The following is a 27,250-nucleotide window of genomic DNA, read 5'->3' as shown; positions in this document are numbered from 1 at the left end:
ACCCCATTGCCTTCCCAACTCTCCTCTTGGCTCAGCATCCTGCTGCTTTCCATCCCCACGCAGCAATTCACCCCAGCCAAGAGAACAACCACCCCAGGCAGCAGCGGCATTGCAGCCTTGCAAAATCATCACCAGCCCTTAAAAAAAAAAGAAAGCTGGGCTGAGCAGGGATTCCACCCTCCCCCCCCCCCCTCGCCGCAGCCAGCTCTAGCTCTGGGCATCGCTGGAGGGGTCCAGTGTTAAAACCTCTGCCAGGCATTAAAGGGTTGACCCAGACCCTTGGATTAAAGCGGACATGTCCTTGAGGGTGGGGAGGGCAGGCTGTGATGGTTGCTGGCTCCCAGCTAGCGACGTCCGAGTAATTTGCTTTGCACCTGTGGCTAGTAAATGCCCAAACCTGGGGAACCCGGGGGACCTCCAAAGAGCATCAGACTGTTTTAAAAATACTTTATTCTTTAGAAAATACAGCGTTCAGTACAGTGTGCTCTGCTCCCCCCAGCTTCAACCCCCCCACCGCCTGCTCCGCCGAGGTCAAGGCAACGTCGGCACATTCCCCGCCGCAGCAGGAAAGCAGAGGGCAGGTTTCACCGACCCCCGTTTCCATCTTCCCAGGGAAGCGGGCAGCTCTCGAGCCCTCACTGGTACCCAGCAGCAAGGCACTCTCCCCCCAAAACCCCAGTGAAGCCTAACTCACAGCACCAAGCTCGGTCCTTGGAGGCGATGATGGCCCTTGGTGGCTGGGGGCATCCCGGGGAGGGGGGGGGCACACAGGGGCTGTCACGCTTCCCCGCACAAGGATTTGGGGTAGCCCGTGTGATTTTTAAGACATGGGCCTGCCCCAGACCAGAGAGCCAGCAGCAAACCCGGGGGGTGACGGTGAGGGCTGGGGCGTGTGGAGGGGGACACACCAGGGCTCAGCGTCCCCCCCGCTCCCATCCTAAACAGGGATGGGGCTGAATCAGGGCTGTAACAGCTCCCTCTGAGGGGAAAAGCTTTATTGGGGGGGGCATTCAAAAAGGAGATGCAAACACCACCCAAAGGCAGAGTGACCTTTCTCCAGGGCCAGGCTGAGCTCAGGACTCGGGGGGGACCTTCCACCTCCAGCTGCCTGGCTCCCCCCAGGGACAAACTCCTGCCAGCAAAGCCCACCCCACGGGGAGGGGTCCTGCCTGCACCTTGAGGGGGTGCAGGATCGCTCCAGGCCTGGGCAGAGGGGCCGTGCACACCGAGAGCGGGACAGGGGAGCAAAATCTGGGGGCTGGGGGAGCAGGGAAAGAAGCATTTTCTCTTTTCGAACAGGAATCCCCAACGCCACCCCCTTCCCTTTGCATAGAGCAGCTTGCAGGCAAGCGTGTCCTTCAGTCACCCAGGGGACATGGAGAGCAGCGGCTGTGCCCCCAGAGGGGACAGGAGCGAACCTGGGGGACATGGCCCTGCTGCTCCCGTCCTCCGCTGGCAGCCCCGGGGCTTGCACAAGGACACGGGGAAAAGAAACACCGACACCCCTGAACCCTTCCCATCGCTCTGCCCCCAGGTGCAACAAGCCATCCTGATGTTTAAAAAAAGGAATGAAATAGGAAAAAAGGAGGAAAAAAAAAAACCAACCCAAAAAAAAGGCTGAGATGGAGGGAAAGATCCCCAGGTCAGCAGAGAGGAAGCCGGGAAGCGCCGCGGGGATGCTGTCCGTTCACCGCCCGGTCCTGCGGGATCTAACTGTCCTCGCCGTTCTCGCCCGGCCCCTTGATCAGCCGCTTCTGTCCCCGTTTCCCCACAGGCCCCTTGGGCTTGGCAAAGGCCTGCTTGAAGGCATGCTGCTTGGGGTGCACCTCCTCGTAGAGGAACTCCGCCGTCAGCTCAGCTCCATCGTCGATCTCTATCTGCATCCGGGAGCAGCAAGCGGGGATTAGCAGCTCCCTGGGGTCTTGACACCCACCTTTGGGGCACCCAACTCCCCCCCTGAGCCCACCAGCGTGGCTGGACCAAGGCTGCGGCACAGCCCCTTGCAGGCGTCCAGCATGGGTCTCTGCTCCATCACCTCCAGATGGGCTCGCGCTTACCTTCTTGGCTATCTCCAGGCAAAACTCCTGCTCCACGGTGTCCAGCAACCGGCTCTTGCAGCTGGAGTAGAGCATGCGCTCCTTGATGCTGCATTTGTACCCGGGCATGGAGTAGATAAAGACTGCGAGAAGAGAGCAGGGCTTGTGGTGCTGCCCAGGCTCACGGCCAGGGAGCACCAGGCAGCCACATCCCACCCTGGTCATGGCTTTTCCAGCCCCAAGAGTCCCAGTGTACTCAGCGCCAGGTGAGCCATCCCATCCCTCACCCCTTCCCAAATCTCCCCTGGCTCTGCTACACCTGCAACACAATGGCTGCACAAGCCCTCCAGGGCAGCGCCCGCCGAGCCCTGCACTGCGCGTGGCAGCTTCTTTCGGCACCAAAGGACTCGCCAGCACCCACCGTGGGAGGACGGCAAGCGGGAACTGACTCAAGGTCCCCCGCCACACCATCCCCATTTGCTCCCTGCGCGAGCAATGGTCCGGGGAGAGCAAGGAATGGCACGGGCTCTAACCAGTGGCCCCCAGTGCCAGGGCACTCACCGACAGACTCCAGGTAGTCTCCCTCGTGCGAATGCTTGTACAGGAAGAAATGGTAGCGAGCTGAGTCCTGGGGGATCCTCTTGGGCAGGTCGGCGATCTCCGTGGGGCTTGTGTGTACCAGGTCGATGGTCTCCCGCTCCAGATCCAGCTTCTGATGGACAGAGGGGATGGGGGAGCGGATGGGAGTGAGAGGCAGCAGCAAGAGGCAGGTGGAGCGGGGTGCAGGGGAGCCGTTCGAGGGACCTACCAGCTGGATGTAGTTGATTTTCTTCTGCTTGAGTGCCTGGATGGCTTGCTGAGCATCCGACTGCAGGGGGAAGGCCAGGCCCTGCAGGGTCTGGTGCTTGCTCTCCACGCTGATCTCTGTCTTCACCTGGGGATGGAGACCAACCGCCCCCAGCATCAGGGCAGAGACCAGCAAAGGGTGGGGAAGGAAAAGAAAGGAAAACCGGCCTGTGCCACCGCAAAAGGCTTCTCATCCAAGGAGCCGCCTGACACCCAGCTCACAGGGACCGTGGCATTAAACCACCAAAAGTCAGCCAGGCTCGGGGCGACGATGCTTGTCACCACACTGCCACACCGGGAGATCACCTGGCTCCAGCCATGCACCCCCACACCCCCCCGCTTCACTCCCAGCAAAGAAGACCAGCTCAAAACTGACGTTTCCCAGCGAGTCCCTGGCAGGGATGCTGTGACCGACGCTGGCGCGTGTCCGTCTCCGATCATCTCTGAGTGCAACCTGCAGATGATGGGGGGAGCCCTGAAATCACAGCGCTCAGCTGCACGGGTCCCCACCGGTGGGGAGGGCAAGCTCCTCCTCGGTGGATTTAACTACAGCAGACAGGCATTCCCTCCAGCGCCGGAGCTGGAGAACTGGAGATCCACAGCTCAGAAAGATCCTGGCTGCTGTTTTCCCCACAACCCCTGCGAGTCAGAGGCTGCCACCCGTACCCCAAGCAAACCCCCTACTCCAGGAGACCAAACCCCAGTTCAAAGAAGGAAGAGAAAGAGATTGCAAAGACATCACACCACCCTGAGTGCCTCCGTCCAGCCACAACGGGGGGGTCCCTGACTGGGACCGGAGGGTGCCGCGAGCCGGCAGCGGGGAAGGGGGGGCAGGACGCGGCAGGCACGGCATACCTCCTCGGGGCCGGGGTACTCTACCAGCGATGGGCAGCAGCAACAGCCCCCCACCATCTGCCACAGAATACAGGGAGACGGCGTCACCCCGATGGCGGAGGAGCCCATCCCACCTCAAGATCCCCCCCCGGTAAACAGTCCAGCAATGCTAACCCAGGTGCTCTGCAGCGAGCGTGGGTTCCTTTCCTTTGGGATCGATTTGGGGGATTTTGGATAAAGACAGTCCAGCCTTTTTTCTTTTCTTTTTTTTTCCTTCTTTTCCCTCCCCCGATAGAGAAAAGGAAGAAAAATCAAGGCACGCCAAGAGAAACGCAGAAGTTTTAGGTCACCTCTCAAAACCAGCTTGGCAGCGCCAAAGCGGATCTCGTTACAAGGCTGCCCTTCGTTACAGCAGCCCCGCGTGGTACCCACACCCCGGGGAGATGATGGATCTGGGTGCCTGGAGCAGAGCATGCAGAAAAACACCACCAGAAGAACGAAAAACCAGGCATCAAGCGGGCAGAGCAGCCTACCATCTCGGTGCTCGAGTCCTGGGAACAGGAATCCTGCGAGCGTGGGGAGAGGAGACACACTGTCAATGGCACCCCGCACGGGGATGGAGGTGGGGGGGTCTCAGTGAAACGAGAAGGGGTGGGGGACACACGGACATGCTGGGAGGATGGAGGCATACCATCTCTCTGCTGGAGGCCAGGGAAGGTAGGTCCTGGTAGGGCGGGCAGGGAGAGCAGCAAAAAAATGACACGGGAGTCATCAGTGCTGGGGAGGAGTGGGAGGGAGAGCCCCAGCCCCGAGCTCTGGCAGCCCCGCACGCAGCGTCTCTGCCAACATCCCCATGCAGAGCCTGTCCTTGCCCCATCTGCTGGCTCCCCAGCCAGGGTGGCCCCAACCCAGGGTCTGGAGGAGTTCCAGCAATTGCAGCAATAGATTTTGGGCTATCCTCCACCAAACAGCACATACTAAAGGTTTGGGGGGAAAAAAATGCCCAGGCCTCTATCCATGCCAAGCATCCTGGAGGATGAACAGGGTGCGAATGTGCAGCTCTCAGGAAATAATTGCTCAAGGGTCATTCGGTGCTGGGTGGGCAAGAGATCCAGCTGACCTGCACACTTTGCTGTCCTACCATCCCCCAGGGTGCCGTGGCACCAGCAAGGGTCCGAGGGCAAGCACACAGGAATTCAGAGGACACACACAAGGTCACCCGGTCCTATCCTGTGGAGAGTTGCGGCACAAGGACATTACCACTGCCAACACCTCCAGATCCTCATCTTTCTCCCCTGTAAATGCAAGGAGGCTGGGAGGCTTATAGCAGGAGTGGAGAGACCTCAAGCTGAGACACAAAGCACGCTGAAGTCCAAAAATCCCAAGAGGTTGAAAGTTGTCCTAGTAATGTCAACTCCCCCATATACCTCTGTATTTTCTACGCCTTCCCCTTTCAAAAACATTAAAATCTGGCTCACTGAAGCACCCCCCAGGGCACAGCCCAGGAGCCGTGCATGGGTCGGCCGAGCATGTGCCACATCCTGACCCCCCACCCCAGCCTTGACAGCAGCAGGTTTGGCTGGGGGGGGTTATTTTACATCCTTTTCTTTAGGTTAGTTTTCTCCCCCTGCTTCCTCATTGCTGGCATGGCGCTGACCTTGGCTAACGAGCATTTTTCTGTCTTATGATGAAACCTTCATGGCGGGGGTTCTGGCGAAGCCTCTGCTCTACCCACCCACCAACACTGCGGTGCAGCTACGAATGACACCCCCTTACACGCCGCAACGGCACAGTCACCTTTAGTTCCTCTTAATTCTTCTGCCTCAGCCCTCAGCTCCAGAGCTGCCTTCCTCTCCCCCGCGGCCCCATTGATGTGATACGCCTGGCTCCTCTCCATGTTTCGGAGCCTGTGATGCTTCTAGAAAGACTCACCACTCGTGGGTGTTAAGGTAGCTCAACGCCAAATTCAAAGCCATTTCTTAGCCCACGGTCTGCTGACAACTTCCAGCTCAGTAAAGCTGGCGACGCATTTTCCAGCTATTTAAAATATACTTTTTTTTTTTTAAAGCAAATGGCAAATTTTTGCCAGCTCCCACCCAGCTGTCAAGAAGGAGGGTAGCTCACGACATTGCCTCTGTCCATGCAATCCTCAAACCACAGGGGAAGCTTGGTTCACGCAGCCTAAAGCCTGCTTTACTAAAGGCTGGGCATCCTGCCAGGGGATGTGCAAACCTGAGTCCTTCCTGTCTCGGTGTAAAAGGCTGCTGTGCCAGCCCTGGAGACACTGCCACGCAGCCATCGCCTCCTGCTTTGCTGCTGCCCTTCCCCTCCTACCCCTTCTCCGCACTCATCTGGGGGTCAAGGAGGATCCCAGGGAGCTTCTGCCAGCCCAGAATTGCAGCTGTCTTCAAGGTGAAGACTGCAAACCTGGTTGGCATCTTGGAGGGCTGTGCAACAACAGGAGGAGAGAGGAGAGGACCACCAGCAGCAGCTCCAGGTGAGAGGCACAGCAAAGCACTTGCATGCTGGTGGCTTTTAAAGAAACGTCCCTTATGTCACTTCCAAAACCCTAACAGATTGGTTGAATCCAGGGGGACACGCAGGGTCCTGAACCGCTAGCAGGGGCATGGGCAGACGTGCAGAAGCACTGAGGTCAGGGCTGGCCCAGGGGCTGCTTCCCAAGTCGCTGCCAGCCCTGACGGCTCGCTCCCATGGATCTGCTCCCCCAAATGAAACTGCAACGTGCACGCGTGTGCAAGGGCCCCACAGCCTGTGCACACGTGTGCAAAGACCCTGTAGGCGACGTGCAAGGCTGGAGGCATCTCTGTACCGAGCAGGGTGCTACAGGTTGAGAGCTGCTCCCATATAGCCCCCTCTCGATCAAAGCCCTCTGCTTCGCGTGGCTCCAGAAACTTGCTCGAAGCTGCATTTACTGAGTTGTGAGTTTCCCTGCCCCGGGGAGGTGAGCGTGGCACCGAGCACCCGAGCCATAGCTCCCACCGCCTCCTGCTTCGTGCATGGGGCCAAGCGGGCGCAGCCCCCACGCCAGCACAGAGACTCTTCAGCACACCCAGCACTCGGCCACTTCCTACTTTAAAATCCACAGGCAAAAATATATCCATTTTCCTCTCTTTCTAAATGCTGCTGACTGCTCCCCGTGGCCCGTGCTGACACAGGGGACAGCGTACCTTTAAAATAACCCCCAAGCAAACCAAACGGCGGCAGCAGCACCTTCACCCAGGCGCTGTGTCTCGCAAAGGTGAGGGTGGGAAGCAGAGCACGGCAGATCAACTGGAAAACAAGCACCATGAGCACCACTTACCTCGGCCATGTGACCCTGCAAGACAGGGCCAAAAAAAACCCCCAAAACTACTTAATCCTGGAGCACTGGCCAGCCAAGGCAATGGCACAAATGCCCAAAGGTGCCAAACAAGCCGCAGAGCCACCATCAGCACCTCTCTCTCTCCTCCAAGCGTGGGCATCACCTCAGATCCTCCAGCACAAATCCTGCCCAGCCCCCCCGGGCTGGGAGCTGGGATAACTACACCGAGACCCACATGGTGGAGACCACCCCTTGGTGGCATCTCCCAAACGCCCCTCAACTCCGCCACCCCCAGACCTGCTTTGGCAGGTGGAAACCTCCTGCTTTGTCTTTTCCATTAATTAACACCAGCAGGCTGATTGGCTTTGTGTCTCCCAGGCACCTGTGAGCCCCACAGCCCCAGCACAGGCGGAAAAGAAAGGGATGCTCCCCTAGACTTGAAGGTTTTCTATGGCATCCAAGTGGAATCCTCCCACTCCAACAAAATCCTGCTTCCAGGTGGTCTTCCCACCCAGTGAGCCGATCCCCTCCCCTGCCTCAGTGTTTCGCAGCACCACAGAGGCTGGCACGAGCGCCACGAGATGCCGGCGGGGAGACGACAATGTTACAGCCTTGTCTGCCCCCAACCCTACCCCATGCCACTTCCACATCTTTTTCCAGCACATAAACCCCCAAATTTAGGCTAAGATCTGTATTTCTTGGGACAGCATCCCTCACATTTATAGCCACAGAGGAAGAGTATGGGAAAGGAGGCTGCTGCAGCCCAAAGATAAGCCTGAATTCTTCCTGCCTCCCCCAAGAATTCAGAGTCAGCTCTGGCTTTTGCCCCAACACCTAGAGATTAGTGACTGCTGCCTGCTTTCAGCCTCAAACTGCCTTCTGACTGCCAATTACAGCGAGCGAAACAGAGCCCTGAGCTCCTGTCCTAGCAAGGAAAAAAGAAAACCCCCAAACAAAACTGTAAATTCCTCTTTACGCCACCGATTTGACCATGAGGATGCTCAGTCCACCTCGGCAAGGGCAGGAACGGGTTAAACTGCAGAGGTACAAGAGACCGCAGTAAAAACGAGCCATCCCTTTTAGCTGGATGCTTGGATGCTCGCTCCCACTCCGGCAGCAAACACGTCCTGCATCCCTCTGTTCCCCGAGGGCCTCAGGCTCCTTCTCCCCGGGCCGGCGGACACCCACCTCGTTGATGCGGATCTGCTGGAGCTCCTGCTCGGCTGCGGTCAGCGGGGCCGGGGCGGAGCAGGAGGACACATGCTTTTGGTAACCGCTCAGGGACACGTCCTCCTGCAGACAGAGGGACAGGGACGGCGGGGGAAGCGTCAGGGGGTGGTTATGGCTGCAGGGCTGGATGCACCCCCAGACTTGAGGCTGAGTCTGAGGAACCCAGTGGCTCTCGGGCTCTCTCCTTACTAGGTGGATCAACCCGAGCAGCGCTCTCAGACGCCTCCGTGCTCAATTTGAAATTCCATGCTCAATTTTAAACAGCGCCTGCAACTGCCCGTGCCCGTTCAGGCCACCCGGACACCCACGGCTGTGGCAGTGCGGCTCCTCCACCTGATTAACAGAGCTCGTGAGCAGGAAAGTGAGAGGGAAAGGCAGAGACCACAGCCTGGGAGCAGCAGAGAAGGGCACAGGAGCAGGAGGGCGGCCACTGGGGATGCTCCCTCGCTCCCATCGGCATCAGGAGCCCCAGAGGGGGGCTGATGCCCGGCAGGCCCTGGCTGTGCAATTCCCTCTGTGAAACACCCATGGAAGAGGAGAAACCTCCGGCCAAGTGCTGCCGGATGACCCCAGCGGCAGCAGGTCTCGCTGCTGGGGCCACACTGCCACCGCCTGGTGCTTCTTTTCCCACTCAGAGTAAAGCTCTGGATGTCTTCTGAGCCTTCCTCCCACCTCTTCCACAGTCTCCATCACAGACTGACCACAGCTGTGCAGGCACGAGAAAGTGGCAGCGGAGACTAAAGCAGCGCAGGGGACAAACCTCTGCGCCGTCCCCCCGCATCCCACGTCCCGCTCGGCTTTGGCGCTGAGCCCGGCGTAGGCTCCTGAAGTTCAGGGTTGAGCCCAAAAGGCTGCCCAGGAACCACCACCATACCTTCACCGTTCCAAACATCTCGTCCTTTATGTGCCCCCCGCCAAACTCCTTCTTCACCGTCGCTCTGGTGGCAGCGTACAGCATCTTCAGCCGGACCTGCACAAGGAAGGAGGGAGGCGGCAAGCACGGTCAGAGAGGAGCATCCTGTACGGCAGGACCAGAGAGCACAGGAGGTGCTGGCAGTCACTGTCCCACCACCAGCTCCACAAACCTCAGCCCTCCCTGGGAGCAACCACCTAGTTTCTAGCTCAGGCTGATTTCTAACCACAGCATCTCCAGGTAGGGAACAGCCAGGAAAACCCATCAGCGTTATTTCCAGGACTGCCCGCGCACGGCACCACCTCGCTAAGCACTGCCTGAGATCTGCCAGCTTACTCCGTGCTTTGCTTTCCCATCCGTGAGCTCCAGTGTGTGCGTCATTTCTCACCCCCATCTGGGTAACAGGAGGCGCAAATACCACCTGAGTCACCCAAAAGGGACTTGTGCCTTTTGGCATCTCTTTTGCACTGTTCTTCTGCAAAACCCAGCCAAGAGCTTTTGCAAGCGCTCCTTGGTGCACCGCCCTTGCAATAAGACTCTCCACAGTTTTTTGAGAGAGAGATATATATAAAAGGTATCTTCTATTATTACATATTATTATATATATACACATATATATACACACATACACATGTATGTGTATACACACGTATAAAATTATTATTATAATTGTGTACATGCATGTATATATGCATGTGTATGTGTACATACGCATGTATACACCTATAAAATTATATATATTATGTTAGTATAGTTGTAATGTATGCATGTGTATATGTGTCTGTATACATATGTGTGCACATATAATAATACATTATTTGTTAGATATATCTCAACAAACTGCAGAGGGTCTTTTTATATGTGTGTTATAATATATATAACAACAACAACATATATTTGTTATATATATAAAACATATGTATTTCTTATATATGACAAGTGCATGTATTAACATGGCAGTAAATCCATATAGTATATAGATTATATAACATATAACAAATATGTGTGTGTGTGTGTGTGTATACACACACACACACACACACATATGACAAGCACAGGTGTTAACACAGCAGTAAATCTCGGTCCTGCTGAAAGCCCGTTACAGAGATGTGCTCAGCAAGATGGCACTTTCCAAGCGGTACCACCGAAATCCTCCGAACCAGCCTCCCACCCAACCGGCCCTGCTGCGCCCGCTCTCCGAGGCCGTCCCCCACCCCACAAGCCAGCCCAGCTGGTGTCAATGCCGGCCCGGCCACGTGCAGCCCCGCGGGGGCCAGCCTGCCCGGCCCTTTTTAAGGCTGATTTTGGAGCCAGGCATGGAGCCGCTCTGCGTCAGCCTTCGAGGGCCAGGCGAGTCGGTGCCAGCACCGGTTCCTCCCAGAGATACTTTTGGCCAGAGCCGCGGTGGGACGTTTCCATCCCGGCCCCGCGGTCCGTACCGCTCCCCTCCCTCCTCCTCCTCCTCACGCAGCGCTGCGAAGGGGACAGAGATACAGCCCCGGCGTATCTTACTGCCTCTTAAAAAACGCCCCCATCCCCAAAGCAGCCTCCGCTTCTTAACCCCGGCACAGCGACGGAGGGTGCGAACGCTCCTCCTCAGCCCCAGCGCGGTCAGCCTGGCCGGCGTCTCCCCCGCCGCCCCGAGCGCGTCCGCGTCCGTGTCGGCACGCGGGGCTGCGGCAGCCCGGCGCGGGGCTCACCGGGGAGCTGTCGGGGGACCAGGAGATGAAGAGCCACTCGTAGCCCTGGGCGTTCTGGCTGTCCAGGCGGTACAGCACGTAGCACGGCTGCTGCTCGTCCAGCAAGGGCAGCACGAAGGCGTCGTAGTCGGCATCCCAGCGCCGGGACAGCTCTTTGTGTGCTCCCAGCACGAGCTGTTCTGGAAGGAGAAGACAGAAAAGGTGGCGTTAGCCGAAGGCAAGGCTCAGCACACCTTGCAGCACCATGAGGCGGCTCGTCTAAGGGCTTGCCGCAGCTCCAGCGCCGACAACGATGCCGTCCTGCAGAAAAACAAATTAAGGTCTTGAACCACACGTGGGAGCATACCCCCCCACTGGTGACCCCACCGGGGGATGCCATCAGGGCTGCAGCCACCGTGGAGGGGCTGGTTTTCTGCCAGCATCCCACTGCCTCCTGTCCAACCATCTCCTCCCCTCCCGTGGTCTCCTCTCTGGTGACTACCCATAGCCTCCTTCTGCTCTGCTCCCTCCAGCAGTGTAGTCCCCAACCATCCCTTCTTGCTCACAGGGGAACATGAGACCTCCTCCACCCCACCTGGACAAGCTCTAGGGGCACTAGAAGACCTCACCAGAGACAAAAGGAATCATCTATATTTGGGACACTGAGAAAAATAAAGGTCCCATAACAAAAGCTGGGATGATGAACCCAAGCTGCTCTCATCAGATTCCCCATAACCTCAGAGGGGTCAAATTCAGAGCTGACACCCAAAGCCCATGTCTGCGGGGACCAGGGATGTCCCCGAGACCCCAGCATGGAGGGGGATCACGCTGCCAGGAGAGCCCCAGCCTCTCGAAGCAATCTACATACTTCATGCATGTGGTTGCATCTCAGGTGGCTGAGGGGTCTTTTTTTCAGCTGCTACACAAGCGGCAGTGGGGCTGGGAGCCCTGCGAGCCAGGCAGCATTCAGCTGGGATTTAAACGCTGGTGCAGGCATCATATGAACATAAAACCCCTCCTGTGAGGGTCAAACCAAGCTTTGGGATGGCTGAATGGAAAAGCAATGGTGCTGGAGACGATCAGTATAGGTTGCTGGAAAACAACCTCTATTTTTATTCTGTTTTAGATGCAGAAAGGACTGTGGGAAGATGTCAGGAGTCAGAACAAGATGTAGGAAAATCCGGAGGTGCCAAAGCAAAATGAGCTGGGGCCTTGGACAGTTGGCACTCGAGGGGATGCTCAGCCTGGCACGTGCCCTACCAGGATCTCTGCCCACAGGAGCCAGGAAGCCCCTTGGCTTTTCCAACCCTCTCCCTCTGATCCAGCTCAGCAGCTCCAAATCTCATGGCAGGTGTATTGGCTTTGTGTGGTAAGGTTTTTGGTAGTGGGGCAGGGGGTTACAGGGGCGGCTTCTGTGAGAAGCTGCTGGAAGCTTCCCCAATGTCCGACAGAGCCAATGCCAGCCGGCTCTGAGACGGACCTGTCGTCAGTCAAGGCTGAGCCCATCAGCGACAGTGGTAGCGCCTCTGGGATAACATATTGGAGAAGGAAAAAAAGTTGCAGGGGGCACAGAAATGGCAGCCGGAGAGAGGAGTGAGAACATGTAAGAAAAACAACCCTGCAGACCCCCAGTCAGTGAAGAAGGAGGGGGAGGACATGCTCCAGGCGTCGGAGCAGAGATTCCCCTGCAGCCCGTGGGGAAGACCATGGTGAGGCAGGCTGTCCCCCTGCAGCCCAGGGAGGTCCACACCGGAGCAGATCTCCACCTGCAGCCCGGGGAGGACCCCACGCCGGAGCAGGTGGGTGCCCAAAGGAGGCTGTGACCCCATGGGAAGCCCGCGCTGGAGCAGGCTCCTGGCAGGACCTGCGGACCTGTGGAGAGAGGAGCCCACATTGGAGCAGGTTTTCTGGCAGGACTTGTGACCCCACGAGAGACCCACACTGGAGCAGCGTGCTCCTGAAGGACTGCACGCCATGGAAGGGACCCACGCTGGAGCAGTTCGTGAAGAACTGCAGCCCGTGGGAAGGACCCATGTTGGAGAAGTTCACGGAGGACTGTCTCCCGTGGGAGGGACCCCACGCTGGAGCAGGGGAAGTGTGGGATGAGTCCTGCCTCTGAGGAGGATGAAGTGGCAGAAATAACATGTGATGAACTGACTGTAAACCCCCATTCCCCATCCCCCTGTGCCGCTGGGAGGGTTTGGTAGAGAAATCCGGGAGTGAAGTTGTGCCTGGGAAGAACGGAGGGGTGGAGGGAAGGTGTTTTTAGATTTGGTTTTATTTCTCATTACCCTGCTCTGGTTGATTGGCAATAAATTAAGTTAATTTTCCCCAAGTTGAGTCTGTTTTGCCCATGATAGTAATTGGTGACTGAGCTCTCCTGTCCTTATCTCGACCCATGAGCCCTTTGTTATATTTTCTCTCCCCTGTCCAGCTGAGGATGGGGGGAGTGATAGAACGGCTTTGGTGGGCACCTGGCGTTCAGCCAGGGTCAACCTGCCACAGCAGCAAAGCTTTTAAGGAAAACAGTTGAGGAATATAGGGTTTGGGATGAACTATTCTCACCCCTCCTTTCCATCCAAGCAGGGCACTCCCTCACCAACAACAGCGTAGCCCTTCCCTGCCCAGCGCTGCCCCACCACAGCATCTGCCATCGCACGCTGAACCCATAATTATTTCCTCACAAGGGGCATGTGCTACCGGTAAAGTAACAAGCACAGCAGAAAAAAAGGTGCTGAAAATACTTTACCTTCAGCAAAACCACCCGTTTTGAAAAAAAGAAGCAAAAAACCCCTCAGTGTACCCCTAAAATAAACATAAAGCCCTGCAAATGGATTTGTGCATTGCAAAGACCTGGGATCCTGAAGAGACTGCAAGGAATTTCGCCCGGCCAAACCCACTGGCAGCTCTCGAGTGTCTCCGTCTGCCAAACATCCTGACACCTCACGCATGAGGCAATCAGTGCCAAGTCACTCCAGGCTATTCCCGGGCTGTGCCCAAGCTGGACCCTGGCCGTGCCTCCGCGAGCAGGCAGCCTCCAGCTTTCCCCTAGGCTGGAGGAGCCGCTTATTCCCCCACCTCCCATCAGGCTCTTCACAGTTCAGCTCAACCTGTTCAGGGCCAAATTTTCCTCCCCGCGGAAAGGGAAACCCGGAGCAGCCGCCCTTTGGCAAAACATCATCGTCAGCGCAAGCTATTTCAGTCTCCATTTCTGCAGGGCGCTGCTGCTGCAAAAAGGGTGGATGGGAGCATTTCTGGCCCCTGAGGTGCCCCCAGCACTCAGCCGCATGCAGGCTGCTTTGCTCCGAAATGCCCGTACAAGGCAGCCCTGCCTGCAGCTCTGGCAGGCACCGTGGGGGGACAGCGCAGGAGCCAGGAGCTTGCAAAGCTCAGTGCACAACATCACCTACATGCAAAGAAATGCACCCAATGGGGAAGACCACAAAGCCAATCTTGTCCAGAAACCTGCTGACAGCGAGGAGTAGAGCATCACCTAAAACCGCGTTGGACCACAAGTAGTTCTCGTGCCAGGAAAGCACTGCTGAGCCTCAGTGCGCAACCTGCTCCCCCCCGCCCCACCTTCTCCATCTGACCCTGGCTTCTCCTGGCCAGCCCCCAAAGGCAACATCAGCTCAAATTGCTCCCAAAGGGTTGCTCAGCCATTGCTGCTGTCCTGGGGATGCCTGGACACAGAGCATCTGCCGTAAGGCTCCTTGCACCATCTTCCTCTCCTTCCACTTGCTGTTGCCTGCTCTGACATGCCTCAAGACTAATGCCCCGTAGGGCAGAAGGTCCTCTGCAAGCCATCGAGCAGGCCTGGAGGCTCTTCCACATCCCCTGTGCAGGCAGGGCAGCTGGCATGTCCTCTCCAGCCAGCTTGGGACACATCCCTTCCAGGGTCAGCGTGCTCAAGTCCATCTGTCCAGCTGTGACATCTGCCAGGCTGCTCATTACTGCCTGAGGGCCCTTCTCTGGTGGGTAGCAGAAGGCTGATGCCCCCTGTGTTACAGAAAAGAGTAGTGGCCCAGAAGGACCGAGCAACTTGTCCCCTCTCACGCGGGAGGGCAGACAGGAGGTCCCTGAGTCAGGCTGGTGGGACCACCACCACCTTGTCCCCAGCACACCAAGCCCTTTGGCACAGAGATGCTCCTGGCTCTCCTCCTTTCGCCTGCCTCCTCCCAGGAGTCTCAGGCTCTGCCACATCTCAGAGGCTTCTGCAGACACCCAAGCTTCTCCAGAGCTGCCCATGGCTGGTCCAGGCCAGGGGAAAGGAGCCAGCAGGATGGGAGAGCCAGACGAGGAAGCACAAAACAGTGCCGAGCGAGCTTGGTCCATGAAACAGCTGCTGCCGCCAACACATCAGACAGATAAATACATCCCATTCAGCCCGAGTGGAGATGGTGGGATGTGGTTTCCACTGATGGTAAAAAGTCTCCTTTGCTGGTGTCACCGGCCACAACCCAAAGCCAGCGGCACAAGTCCTAGCACCCTAAGTCCAGGCTTAGGGGCATCCATGACTTACCCTAACGCAAACCCGACTCCCACTTTTTAAAAGAAAAAGGAGCCAAGAGGGCAATATTGGTGTCACAGATGCTCCGAAGAAACAATGCAGATGTCGCATCCCAACACACAGGGACCTTGCTAAGAACAAAGCTAACACCAAAGAACCTTGTAGTGGCCCTGCTGACAAGTCCCGCATGTTTCAAGTCATGCCGCTCTTCCAAATGGGACTTCACAGCCCCTCCGAAGGCCGGCACGGGCTCTTTACAACCATGGGCTCCTTACGACCACATCTACCTCGGCGTTTTCAGCGTGGTCCTGGTGGCCCACCTGAGGGAGGTGGTGACAGCAGCTTGGCAAGGCATCTAACGTCCCCGCTGCCACGAGAAACAAGTCATTCACATGCAATTGGATGAGGCTGAGGAGATGGAAAACCTACACCACAGAGGCTCCCCGCTGGGACATTCAATCAGTGCTTTGCTCCACTTGCTTGTTTGATAAATGTAGAGGCCATCCAAAGGCACCTTTCCATGGGACAAACGTGGGCAGTTTGGTGCCAGCCTGAAAATTGGGCTAGGGCCAGGCCCGTGCACAGGAGCCGGGGCTGGGACGGGATGGGTTTCAGAGCGCAGCATCTCTCACAGGATGCAATCAGGGCCCTGTGGTGAGCCCTGTGCCAAGGATCACCCCCCTGCCCACCCCTGCCCTGAGCATCTCCTTGCCTGGCATGGGATGCCATGTCCAAGGAGGAAGATGCTGTGCGTCACCCTAACCAAGGTCCCACAGCACCCGCAGCAGCTTCTCGCAGGGCTCCCATAATATAATTTGACACAGCAGCAGCAAAAGCCTCCCAGAGCTCAGCACCAATCCTGAACACCAGTGTCGGCCCACTGGCAAAGTCGCTGTGCCCCCCCCCGGAGCCGCCATGGGGCTCCAATAGCTGCTCACCAGCACACCCAAATTTTGGCCTTGTATTTCAGGTCTGGGCTGCTGCGTGCCAGGGAGCCACAGCAGCATTTTCCCTGGGGTTTCCAAAAACATAAGCTGGCACCGCAGTGGCAAAGAGGAAAGGAGGAGAGGCAAAACAGAGAACCTACGTGGTGTAAATCAAAGCACTTAAAAACAAGACTTACCGTCCTCAATGATGACCTTGATGAGCCGAACTGAACCATTTCGGGCTTTGGCAAAGAAGTCCCTTAATTCCGTGGTGGCTGCAAGAACCAGAAACATCGTGATCAGATTTAGCAGTCAAAGCAGGTGCTAGGCTGCTCGGTGACTGGCCAGGGAGGGGAGCAACTTGGCAGGATAGAAATTTAAAAATTGAAAAAAAAATCTGGTGCCAAAATAATTATAATAAAAATAATAATACAAAACCCAAACAGCTGGGAGCAAAGTGCTGCGTCTCCCTGACGCATCAGAGTTAAATAGCAGCTGGGAGCACATGTGATCCAGAGAACTTGATACTTGGCCTGAGTGAACATAATCACCCAAATTTAGACGATGGCTTGGCTAGTGCAGGCGGGGAGAGCTCAAGTGACAGGTTTATTCGCTTTACAGAGTGGCAGGGTTTGCATATGGGGGGTGGCTGGAAGATGTCCCAACAGGCTGTGACGTCCCAAGCTCGTGACACGTGGCGGGGATGCTGCTCCCGAGGCAGCTGGGGACCAGTGCGACTCCAAACTGGAGGCACTGGTTTGAAGCTGAGCCCCTGGAGAAGGGAAAAGCAATCACCCCGGGGTTTTGCTCCACAGCCAGCAGGGCTTTGGTTGCAGAAGGCTTTTGGGAAGTGTTCTGGGCAGACACCTTCCTCCTCATCCCCCCTCTCCAAGGACCAGGCACCAGCAACTGGTCTTTGGCATCCTACCAGGAGGCAACAGCGGGCAGTGGATGGTGAAGGGGCAGCCCACAGCCAGCGCTGGAGGCTTAATCTGTCCACCCCAAAAGAACCACTGGCGCAGAGCTCCCCATCCCACCCAGGACATACTACATGCGAAGGCAACACCCAAAACATGCGGCTTGGAGGGGCTGAGCCCCCTGACGAGGAGCATCTCCCAGCCTGGCTCCCCTGAAAGTCCCTTCTATTACACACCCGAGCACCTTCCTGGATGCAGCTGCACAGCCAAGGGCATCCCATGAGTTCAAAGCCACAGGAAGCTCTGCACTTGGTAGAAATACTAAAGAAATTGGCATTGCAAAGATTGGAGACCCGAGCAGACGCTCTTTAGTCCACACCATGATCTGTGCTTGGAGTCACCGTCAGCAGCCCCCCATTCCCGGCGCTTTGCCACACTGCCTGCCCATTACCGATCACCGTGCCGGAGCAGCTCACAGCAGGAAGGAGCCTTGCTTTGGTTCCCAGAGCCTGAGAGCATCCACAGTCAAGTCACTTTGCAAAGAAAGCCATCCCTACCTCAGCCGGAAAGGTGCTGTGGCTAGACAAGCCAACCCCTGCCGGCAAGGGCCGTATCCATTCCACTTCAGTCCCACCAGCAGCGGGTACCACACTTCGACACAGCCCCCCAGCATCGCCACGGGAGGAGCCTTGACGTTACCCATCACCCACTCAAGGGGCACGGGGGGACACTGACTCTGTCACACACTGGTGCCCTCTGTCCCCTGGAGGCAGATCCCGGGCTGGGGCACTGCCCACAGCTCCCCCAGCCCCGTGGGAGAAGGAGCAGGCACGGATTTGTCCCCACACGCAAACACCGATGATGATGCAGGCAGAGAGGTGGACAGGGATGTCCGGAGGAACCCCCCAGGGAACTCCTGCCTGTCCCCCTCAAGCGACACGTCCAAGATGCATCTGCCCCATCAGCAAAAAGCCTGCCCTGATCAGAGGTCCGGCGGAGAGAAGAGGCACAAACGAGGAGGAGCTCCCAGGCCGGCACCCTGCAAACAGAGGTGCTCCCATACAAACCCAGAGCTGCCACCCCAGCAGGACCCCGCGGGAACAGGCCTGCGGAGACCCCAGCAAAGGCACACCAGTCCTTCATAGCGTTTTAGGGGACACACAGAAGGTTTGCTGGGGTAATCCCACCACGAGCAAACCATCCTTCTCCCTCCGTCAGCATTGAGGCATGTGGCTCTCCCATTTCCCAGCGCAGACCTTCACCCTCTCCCAGTGCTGGCTGGGAGCTCTGCCTGCTCACACCATTCCCACCTAAGGATGCTCTGATATTTTTAGCCCCTTTCACTGCTGAGAGCGGCTGTTGCCTTCCGGCAGCATCTGTGGTTGTTGCAAACACACGAGGCGGAAGAGGAGGAGAAAAAGAGACATTTATACACCCAGGAAACCTCGTGGAAGAGACAAATGCTCCTAATTAAGCTTCACCGATTCCTATTACACTGCCAAAATAGGAAAGAATAACATCGGTCTTGGATGTTTCTATAGCATCAACTTTGGGGAAGAAAGAGGAAAGCTCTCCAGTGCTAACCAGCTTGCAAATCCCCCTGGCCTGCCCCATCCTTCCCAGAGCCCAAGGAGACACAGGGGTCTGGAAAAATCAGGAGTCTCGGCAAATGCAACTCCCCAGCCCACCTGGAAATGCTAGGAGTGCCCAGAAGTATTGGATCGACAGCCGGGATGATTGACAGTTGAGTGACTGACAAGTGATGGCCAAGTGCTGGGACCTGTGTAGGTCCAGACGGGTTTAAGGGGATGGTGAAAAGCACAGATGCTGCCGGAGAAGCCAAGCGCACAATGGGAAATACTGCAAGGTCTGCCAAGGAGAGAGAGATGCTTTCCAGAGGAGACAGCAGCAGGGATTTCAAAAAAACTCAGAGTAGGCTTCCAAGCTATAATTCTGCTGAAATTAAAAAAAAAAAACAAAAAACCAAAAAACAATTTTCATTTAAATAAAAAAAATCACCAGGGCGTCTTTGACATCCCCTTCTGTCTCTCGCAACACAGAGCCAAGAGCCAGCAAGAGGGAGAGGAATAAGCTAGCGAAGGTTTTCAGCACAAGCTCAGCAACTGCTTCATTACAGTATGTTTATGACTTAATTGGCACAGCAGACTTGACGAGATGGCTTGCGTGCCTGAAATATTAATATAAAAGTCCACAGCTGGCTCTGGAAGAAAGGCAGGGAGGAGACCTTACCCTGGAGATGGAGGCGAGTGGTACCTCTGCCCCGAGGCACCTCCCTGCTGGGAAGTCTCCAGGACCCAACTCAAGGGCTGAAAAACCCACGTGTGGAGAAACCACAAAAATCAGGGAACGGGACAAGTGAGGGGGCAGAGGACAGGAGGGGGACCCGCACATCCAACTCACCCTCTAGACATGGTGTCGTGGTTTAAGCCCAGCCAGCAACTAGGCACCACACGGTTGCTTGCTCACTGTCCCCTCTGCCAGTGGGATGGGGAGGAGAATCGGAAAAAAAGTAAAACTCATGGGCTGAGATAAGAACAATTTAATAATTAAAGTAAAATAAAATTTAATACTAACAATAATAATAATAGTAATGAGAAGGAATATAATAATAATAATAATAAAAATAGAACAAAAAGAAAAACCAAACCAAACAAACAAATCACCCAAGAAAAAACAAGTGATATACAAAGCAATTGCTCACCACCCACTGACCAATGCTCAAGCAGCAATCTGCTCCTCCCAGCCAACTCCCCCCAGTTTATGTACTGAGCATGACATCCTATGGTATGGAATATCCCTTTGGCTAGTTCGGGTCAGCTCTCCTGGCTACGCTCCCTCCCAGCTTCTTGTACACCTGCTTGCTGGCAGAGCATGGGAAACTGAAAAACCCTTAACTTAGGATAAACACTACTTGGCAACAACTAAAACATCAGTGTGTTATCAACATTATTCTCACACTAAATCCAAAACACACTGTACCAGCTACTAAGAAGAAAATTAACTCTATCCCAGCTGAAACCAGGACACATGGCTTCCTGGAAAATCCTGGAACAAATTTTTTGCTTGTTTGTTTGTTTCTGGATTCAGAAATAAACCCAAGCTGGGCTACAGCCAGCAGGGATCTACTGAGAACAAATTGCATAAGATCAGCCCAGCTTCCCCCAGCAGAGCCACAGCCTGTGGGCTTCAGGAGTCTCAGCTCAGCTTCCTAAGTGTCTCCAAACATCAGAAGCCAGATTGGGAAACATGGTGGTGGTGAACCTCTGTGGCATGGGCACAAAACAGCATGGATAACTCACGCTGGGAGGTATCAGAGGTTGGATAGAGCAAGGTCTCCTGGGGACCTGTGGTGGGTCCAGGTTTAGTCCACATTTCCATGAACAGCTGTAAGGTGGGAAGCTAGAGGAGTTGCAAGCGCGCGCTGGAGAAGAATTCACCATTCTCTCAGGAGACTGGAGAAACAGGCTGGGAAAAAAAGAAATAGGATGAAACTCAATAGGAAGCAAAGTGCCATAACTAGGAGAAGGACCAGCCACACCAATGCAGGGCAGGGTCCAGCAGCTCCAGAGGTGGGTCGCAAGCCAAGTGCAGGTTAATCGTTTCATGTTGTTGTGGGCAAAGTCATTCGTGAAGGCACAAACAAGAGCATGACCATGTTATTTGGTGTTGACAAGGCTGCAGGCACAGCAAGAAGAGCATGTCCAGGCTCAGCATCGTGCAAGGAGCAAGGCACAGGACGGACGGCACCTATGCCAGAAGGTGCAGCGTGCAGGAGCAACAGAAGGAACTGGGGCTGGTCACCCCAGAGGAGAGAAGAAAAACGATGAACAGCTTGTACTGGTTTTCCAGCCAGAAACATCAGGCCCCACCTTGGCATTTGGGAAATCTCGCGATGAGGGTAACCAAACGCTGGGAAGGACACCATGCCTCCATCCCTGCCCCAAAAAACCTCCAGAAACCCTCCTGGGATGCTGCTGCTTTGAGGCAGGGTGAGCTTGGTGGCATCGCGAGGAACTTTCTGGCTTTTCTACAAGACATTCCTGCCATCGACCCTTCTGACAGGCATGGTGGGCACAAGCACCTGCGCCTCCTCAGCCACCCTCCCATGACAGCCCAAAAATCGCCTCCAGCCATCGAGTCGTGCAGCACCTCCCTATCCCATCTGTTTGTAGGCTGCAGATGAGTTGTCCCCTATTCATGAGCCACCTGCATTTAGCAGCCTGCTAACAGCATGTCCCAGGTCCCCTTGCATCACAAAACCTTCCTGCCCAGCAGCACCTGCCTCCCATTTGGGATGGAGGGCTGAGCAGAGCCGGCCATCGGCACCGGGGCACCCAGGCTGGGCAGCTCGTGGCATGGCAGGGAGGTGACGGTTTGGCCAGCGGTGGCCTTCAGGTGGCCCTGACCATCCAGGCAAGCTGCCAGAGGAGAAGAGGAGCTTGTGGTGGGAAGGCACAGCGGTGCCCCCACTCTCGGCAGCACGGACCAAAGCCTGAAGACCCCAGGCTCCGGGGACCAGTGGGGCGGCTAGATCCTTGCACTGAACGTCCTACTGAACGGACGTGCTGTTTGCAGCCAGAGCAGGCAGCTGCCCTGGCTCGGGATGCGGCCATTTGGATCAGGAGATTTCGGTGCCAAGCTTGAGGCATCACACTTGCCTGAAAATGCTGTGAGACGGAGCAGAGAGATGGTGCTTGTGGGTACCACCCTGCCACAAAAGCTATTCCCAAAGCCCAGTCTTTTTTGATGTTTACAGTCCCAGTTAGCTCATCTGAGCTGAGCCAGGCTGTAACGAGGCCGGAGGGAGACAGAGGCACCACGCATTGATGACAGCCGTAGCCACAGCAACCGGCCAGTCTCTCCCTGGGGATGCCAGGGTGCCCGCGGAGCCGCCCGTGCAACCCCTGGGGAAGCACCACGGGGATGGGGATGGAGGCGACAGCCACACCGCCTCCCCTGCACCCTTCCCTCCTCCATCCTCTCCCTCACTTGTTGGGGGAGCAACAGGTTTTTGCTTATTCGACCCTTCCAAATCCCCCCCCATCCCGATGACAGCACCCAGCTCCCAGATCAATAATACATGTTCGCTGAAACAGATGCCTCTCTCAATACTTCGAGTCACCTTGCCCTCCCGACGGGAAACCCGAGCCTCCAGCCATCAATCTTTCATTCTCTGGACATAATCTTCAAGTCGATGCGACTCCAAGTGACTGCTTCCCTTTCACCACCCAGGGCACACCATGCCTGGGATGCCACAGGGAAACTTGACCAAAAATCCAGCCACAAACCTGGGCAAAACTTGTCCAAGCTCCAGGGATGCTTGACCAGACAGTGGTCGATATGCTGATGGATAAAACATGGCTACACCTGCACCATCCACACTTTCCCTGCACAGGCAGCTCTGCCCAGCTCCTGCCAGGCATCCAGGAAAGGGCACAACTGCAACAGGCACAAAATAGCCATTGCTGCAGCTAAAATTCCTCCTTTTCAGTCTATCCCAGTGTAACTCTGTCACGCAGAGCCTGCTCAACACGCTCACTGCAGAGAGCTTTTCTGCTGACAGACGTGGAGGGCCAGTTTAAGTGCTAAGAGGATTTTATTTCTCACCATGGAAAAAAAAAAATAAATGTCCTTGCAGGGAATCTTTTCTCTGGGAAAAAGCTACAGCTGCCAGAAGAAAATAAAAAGAAGGCAGGGGGGAAGGGCAAGAGAGGATACAAGCAAAGCTTTTCTCCCAATTTTCTGTGAGGTTGGGCCATATCCTGCAGGATTTCACAGGGACAACTCCTGATCCGTATTGCAAATCCTGCCCAGAGACTTTCAGCCACCCGCCTGACGCCAGCCGTTTGCTTCTCAACACCCGATCTTCCACGTGCGTGCCCGGGACCTGTCTTGTCTCCACTCTGCCACCTTGGATTGGAGTTATTCAGCCCTTCCCTCACTCCAGGTTAGGCAGCGCCCACCCTGCGGGCAGCATCGGTCGGATCCAGCCGGCAACACAGCATCCTGGAGCAAAGCGGTGGTGCCAGCATGCATGGTCCTGCCTCACTTGCAGAAGCTGCCAGTTGCTGTTCCTTTTCTCTGCCCAGTAAAGCCACGACTGGGAGCACCAGTTTGGGCATCAGGGGGGACAGGGACCCAGGGACAGACCCTGGCAGAGATCTCGTTGCAGTGACAGGCTCTCGATGCATGCTTTCTGAGGGATTTCCTCCACCCTGCCGCTCTAGGTGCTTAACTTCAAGGGGTTTGACATCTCAGGGTGTTTGTCTGGTCTTCCACCCACACTGCCGCTCTGGTCATCCTGATGTGCCACCCGCTGGGGGCATTGCCCAAGTGGGTGTCAACCTCTGAGTTGGGTGCTGGCCCCAGAAAAGAGCTCACAAGCAGGGACCATCTCCTCAAAACCATCCTTGCAGCAGCCCAGTGCCCTCTGTCCTCCGTGGACACCAAGGGCCATGGAGCCGCCATCCCTTCTCCTCCTCCACTGAAGGCACAGTGTGACACGTCCCCGGTTAGGGGGTCACCCCCGGCATCCCAGCTGCAAAGCTGCCCCCGGATTCAGGCAGCCAGGCACCTCGGGACCAGCACAGCAGAAAAAAGGGGTTCAAGGAAGCAGTGGATGTGGAAAGAAGCTCCTTTCTTCTCCAGCTTTCTTCTCACTGAAGAGCCAGGAAACCGGCTGCTTTTGAAGGAGACCTTTGCAGAGCCAGCAGCTCCCGCGTTCCCCCTTTCTGCTCCTTTTCCCATCTGACATCATTCCTGCCTGCATGCATCACGGTTATCCTTCTCCTGAAGAAAATGTCCATTCCTACCAAACGCTTTCCCAATGCAAGATCCAGAGCTGGGGCAAAGCGGAGGCTCAGCTGCAGACTGGAGCGAAGGTCCTTCCCCATCCCCACATCTTGCCACCTCCCCCAGAAAAAGCAGGCACCAAACTCTATTTTTTGGTTGAAGAAACAACATGCATTTGATTTCTTTACTTTCTAGATGAAAAAAAAATCCCCTCTAAGAGACTTTTTCTCTCTACCCAGAGGTCATGAAAGAGATCCCAGAAGCAGCTGAAAGCAGATGACCTCCCACCAGCATCAAAGCCCTGGTTCAGCATTGCCTTCCTAAGGTTTTAAACTCAAACAGTGAATGCTGTCCCCATCTAACGCTGCTCAGGGCAGAACAGGGACTGTAAAAATACTCATTGAATCCTCCCAGCTGTAATTAAAAAGCAGGTTTCCAGCCCCAAGAAGCCCACAGCAACCCTTGATAGCTTCCAATAGCCTCCCCAGCCTGGCAGTCTCCATGGCAGCCCAGTTTTCCACCAGCACCTTCGAGGGAGCTGCCACGGATACCTAAAAAAAATAATAATTAGCCTCTTGCCTCTGCATGAAAGGCTCAACCCTGATTAAACACCCCGAACCTGTGGCTCTTCACTGCCATTGCTCCCCCTCCCCGGGGACCACCTGCTTCTCCCCAAAAGCCGGGATGATTCGGTAGCATCGCAGCAGGGGGCTGCTCCAGGGGCTCCCCCGTCACCCTGTCAGCCTGCTCTCACACTGATCTAGCACAGCATCAGCCAAAATCTCTCACCAGTTTGGCTGCAACCTCCCCTAAGCCAGCCAGCGGGTCGGACTGTAATTCTCCCAGGAGCAGATGCCTTCCTGCAAACGGGGGAGAAATGGGAATAACAAAAACACAAAGCGATGCACGCACACAAAAATAATAAGACCCCAGAAACCATGAAGATGTGGAAAATCCCTCCTCCTCCTCGGCAAACAACAGACCTCAGCGTCTCAGCAGAGGGGATGAAAGTAGCAGTGGGATTGCTGCTCCTCATCCAATATCAAATCTGCTCTCTGTGGAGCAAAGGAATTAATTTGATCACTGTGCCAGGGTGAGGAGGACTGAAATACCCCAAAACCCTCCTGGGGTGGTTCCCTTAAAGCCCGGAGCGCCCCAGTTCAGCATCGCAGGTGTTAGAGGGGCAGATTTGCATTGAGAGAGGAAACAGCCGCTTCCTGGCAGAGGGACCACGCAGCAGGGGATGGAGGACACGACCCAGAGAGCTCAGCCACCCAGAGATGTCCGAGGTGCTGCGAGAGCGAGGCCACACAATGCAAGTTATTTTTCATAACCATGGGGAGGTTTTTATGCCACCCCCAGCTTGGGGATCTGCTGCCTGGGCCGAGCCGTTTGGTCTATATCCCCACCCTGCACCGGCTGCAGCTCCTGGGGGGGAAGTCCGAGTCCCTTCCCCTTTCCAGCAGAGCGCTGCTGACAGGGCACGTTACGTTCTACGGGCAACGACAACTCACGGCGACTCTCGCCACTGGTCCCAGCAGCGTTTGCCAAGCGGTGGGCAGCCAAGGTCGGCGAAGGTCGGCGCTCTCAGAGAGCAGCTCATCGGCTTCACCAAGCCAGCGCATCCCCCCCAGCAGCCGCAGGGGTGTCAGGGAGGACGGCATCAGGAGCGGAGGAGCGGACGGGCATGGCGGCGAGCAACAGGCAGCAGCCTCCTGGGGCACAGGCAGCGCAACAGGCCTTGCCTGCAGCAAACCCCACGGGAGAGCTCTGCAGAGCGGGGCTGGCACACCGAGAGTTCAGGTGGCCACTGAGGTCCACCCTGCTGATTTTTTTTTTTATTTTTTTTTACAGTAAAGGGAACGTTCAACTAGAGCCTGAACCTCAGGGCCTCCGCTTAAACCAGAAGCAATGAATCTGAACCCAAACGTCATCAGCTACCAGCACTCCCAGGCAAAGCAGGAGAAACATCTAAGCACCATCGCTAACCGCTTCTCAACTACTGCTCCTCCAGGAGCATCTGAAGGGGAAGGAAGGATGCTCTTGACCATGCACTCAAGGAACAAGGATGCTCATGCCACAAAGGAACAGCAGCCACAAATTCAACACCGTTGCACAGCGGTGCTGGCCGTGAGGAAGGGAGTTGCGAGGTCAGCGTCCCAGCTCCCCTCCCCGGCATGCAGCAGTGCTGGATTCGCACCCGGCCGGCGTGGAGCTGGGCTTCGGGGGCAGCTGCTCTCACATCCCCGCTCGCATATTGATTTGGTTACATAAATTATGCAGCACCTCTACTCCTGATTAATACTGTTAATTGAGTTGGCAGGTGGGGAGCAGGGGGGAAATACCGTGAGGACATGCAGTCGCACACCAAACGCACCCATAAACGCAAAAGCCGTCGTCTCAGGGTGCTGCCTGGGTCCTGTAGGGAGCGAGTGGAGAAAGCGGGGAGCTCCCCCCCCCCCCAAACCCAACGGCAACGGTCAGGCAGGAATTTATTCGGGCTCCCTGCAACCCCCCTGGGAGGAGGCGCAGCGCTGGGAGCCGAGCATCCCGGCGGGGAGGGGAGATGGGGCCGGGGCCGATGTGGGGCTGCGGCGAAGCGGATCAGTGCGGGTCAAGGTGCTGCCGCAGCAGAAAGCAGCTTTGCGAGCGGCGTCCCGGCGGTTTAGTGAGCATCAGCGCAGACAAAGGATGCAGGAGAACCCCTCACCGGCAGCATCCCCGGAGCCAGGCCCCCTCCTTCACCTCCTACGAGCACCCAAATGCTCTGAGCCTGACTCAGTGCTTCCCTTCCCCCCCCCCCCGCTACTTGCGGGAAAACCTGCCGGCTCCTTCGGGAAGCTTCATCTTATCGCCCCCATCATCGCTACCGCCACACGGACCGGCAGCCTGCGGCGGGGGGGCCGGGGGGGGGGGGGTGCTCAGGGGGCGTCCCCGCCGGGCACCTCCCGAGGCCGGGAAGGGAAAGGAGCAACCCAGCCCGGGGGAACGGGGCTCCGACGCCTGCCGAGCCCAGCACACGGCAGCGAAGGCTGCGGGCACCCCGCGGGATGGGACGGGAGGGGCCCGGCGGCTCAAGCGGGCGCCGCTTACCGTGGATGCCGGTCTGGTGAGTCATGGCTCCGCTCGGTTCCGTTCCCCTCCGCTCCGGCTCCGCCGCGTCCCGGGCAGGAAACGGCTCGGCAGGCAGCACCGCCCGCTTCCGGAGTCGGGAGCCCGCCGCC

General features: G+C 56.4%; 1 protein-coding gene across 2 annotated transcripts; it reads right to left on the bottom strand.

Moving 5' to 3' along the window:
- Positions 1–622: 622 nt before the first annotated feature.
- On the bottom strand, positions 623–27,206 carry TWF2 (twinfilin actin-binding protein 2). 2 transcript variants are annotated; one of them, XM_010573040.1, is made up of 10 exons: positions 27,120–27,206; positions 20,534–20,699; positions 16,494–16,571; positions 10,882–11,060; positions 9,143–9,238; positions 8,227–8,331; positions 2,845–2,970; positions 2,598–2,748; positions 2,058–2,179; positions 623–1,877 (listed from the first exon to the last, which is right to left on the bottom strand). In XM_010573040.1, exons 2-10 carry the CDS (start codon positions 20,610–20,612, stop codon positions 1,710–1,712), a joined length of 1,104 nt encoding a protein of 367 aa, XP_010571342.1. In that variant the 5' UTR covers positions 20,613–20,699; positions 27,120–27,206; the 3' UTR covers positions 623–1,709. The 2 variants fall into 2 exon arrangements, with proteins under 2 accessions (XP_010571342.1, XP_010571352.1); XM_010573050.1 differs by lacking the exon at positions 20,534–20,699.
- Between the last annotated feature and the right edge of the window lie 44 nt (positions 27,207–27,250).

Source organism: Haliaeetus leucocephalus, unplaced genomic scaffold (assembly GCF_000737465.1).
Source record: "Haliaeetus leucocephalus isolate CR32 unplaced genomic scaffold, Haliaeetus_leucocephalus-4.0 Scaffold2, whole genome shotgun sequence".
Classification (NCBI taxonomy): Eukaryota; Metazoa; Chordata; class Aves; order Accipitriformes; family Accipitridae; genus Haliaeetus; species Haliaeetus leucocephalus.
Note: the sequence above shows the minus strand (reverse complement) of the source record. Positions and strands in the feature narration are given on the sequence as shown.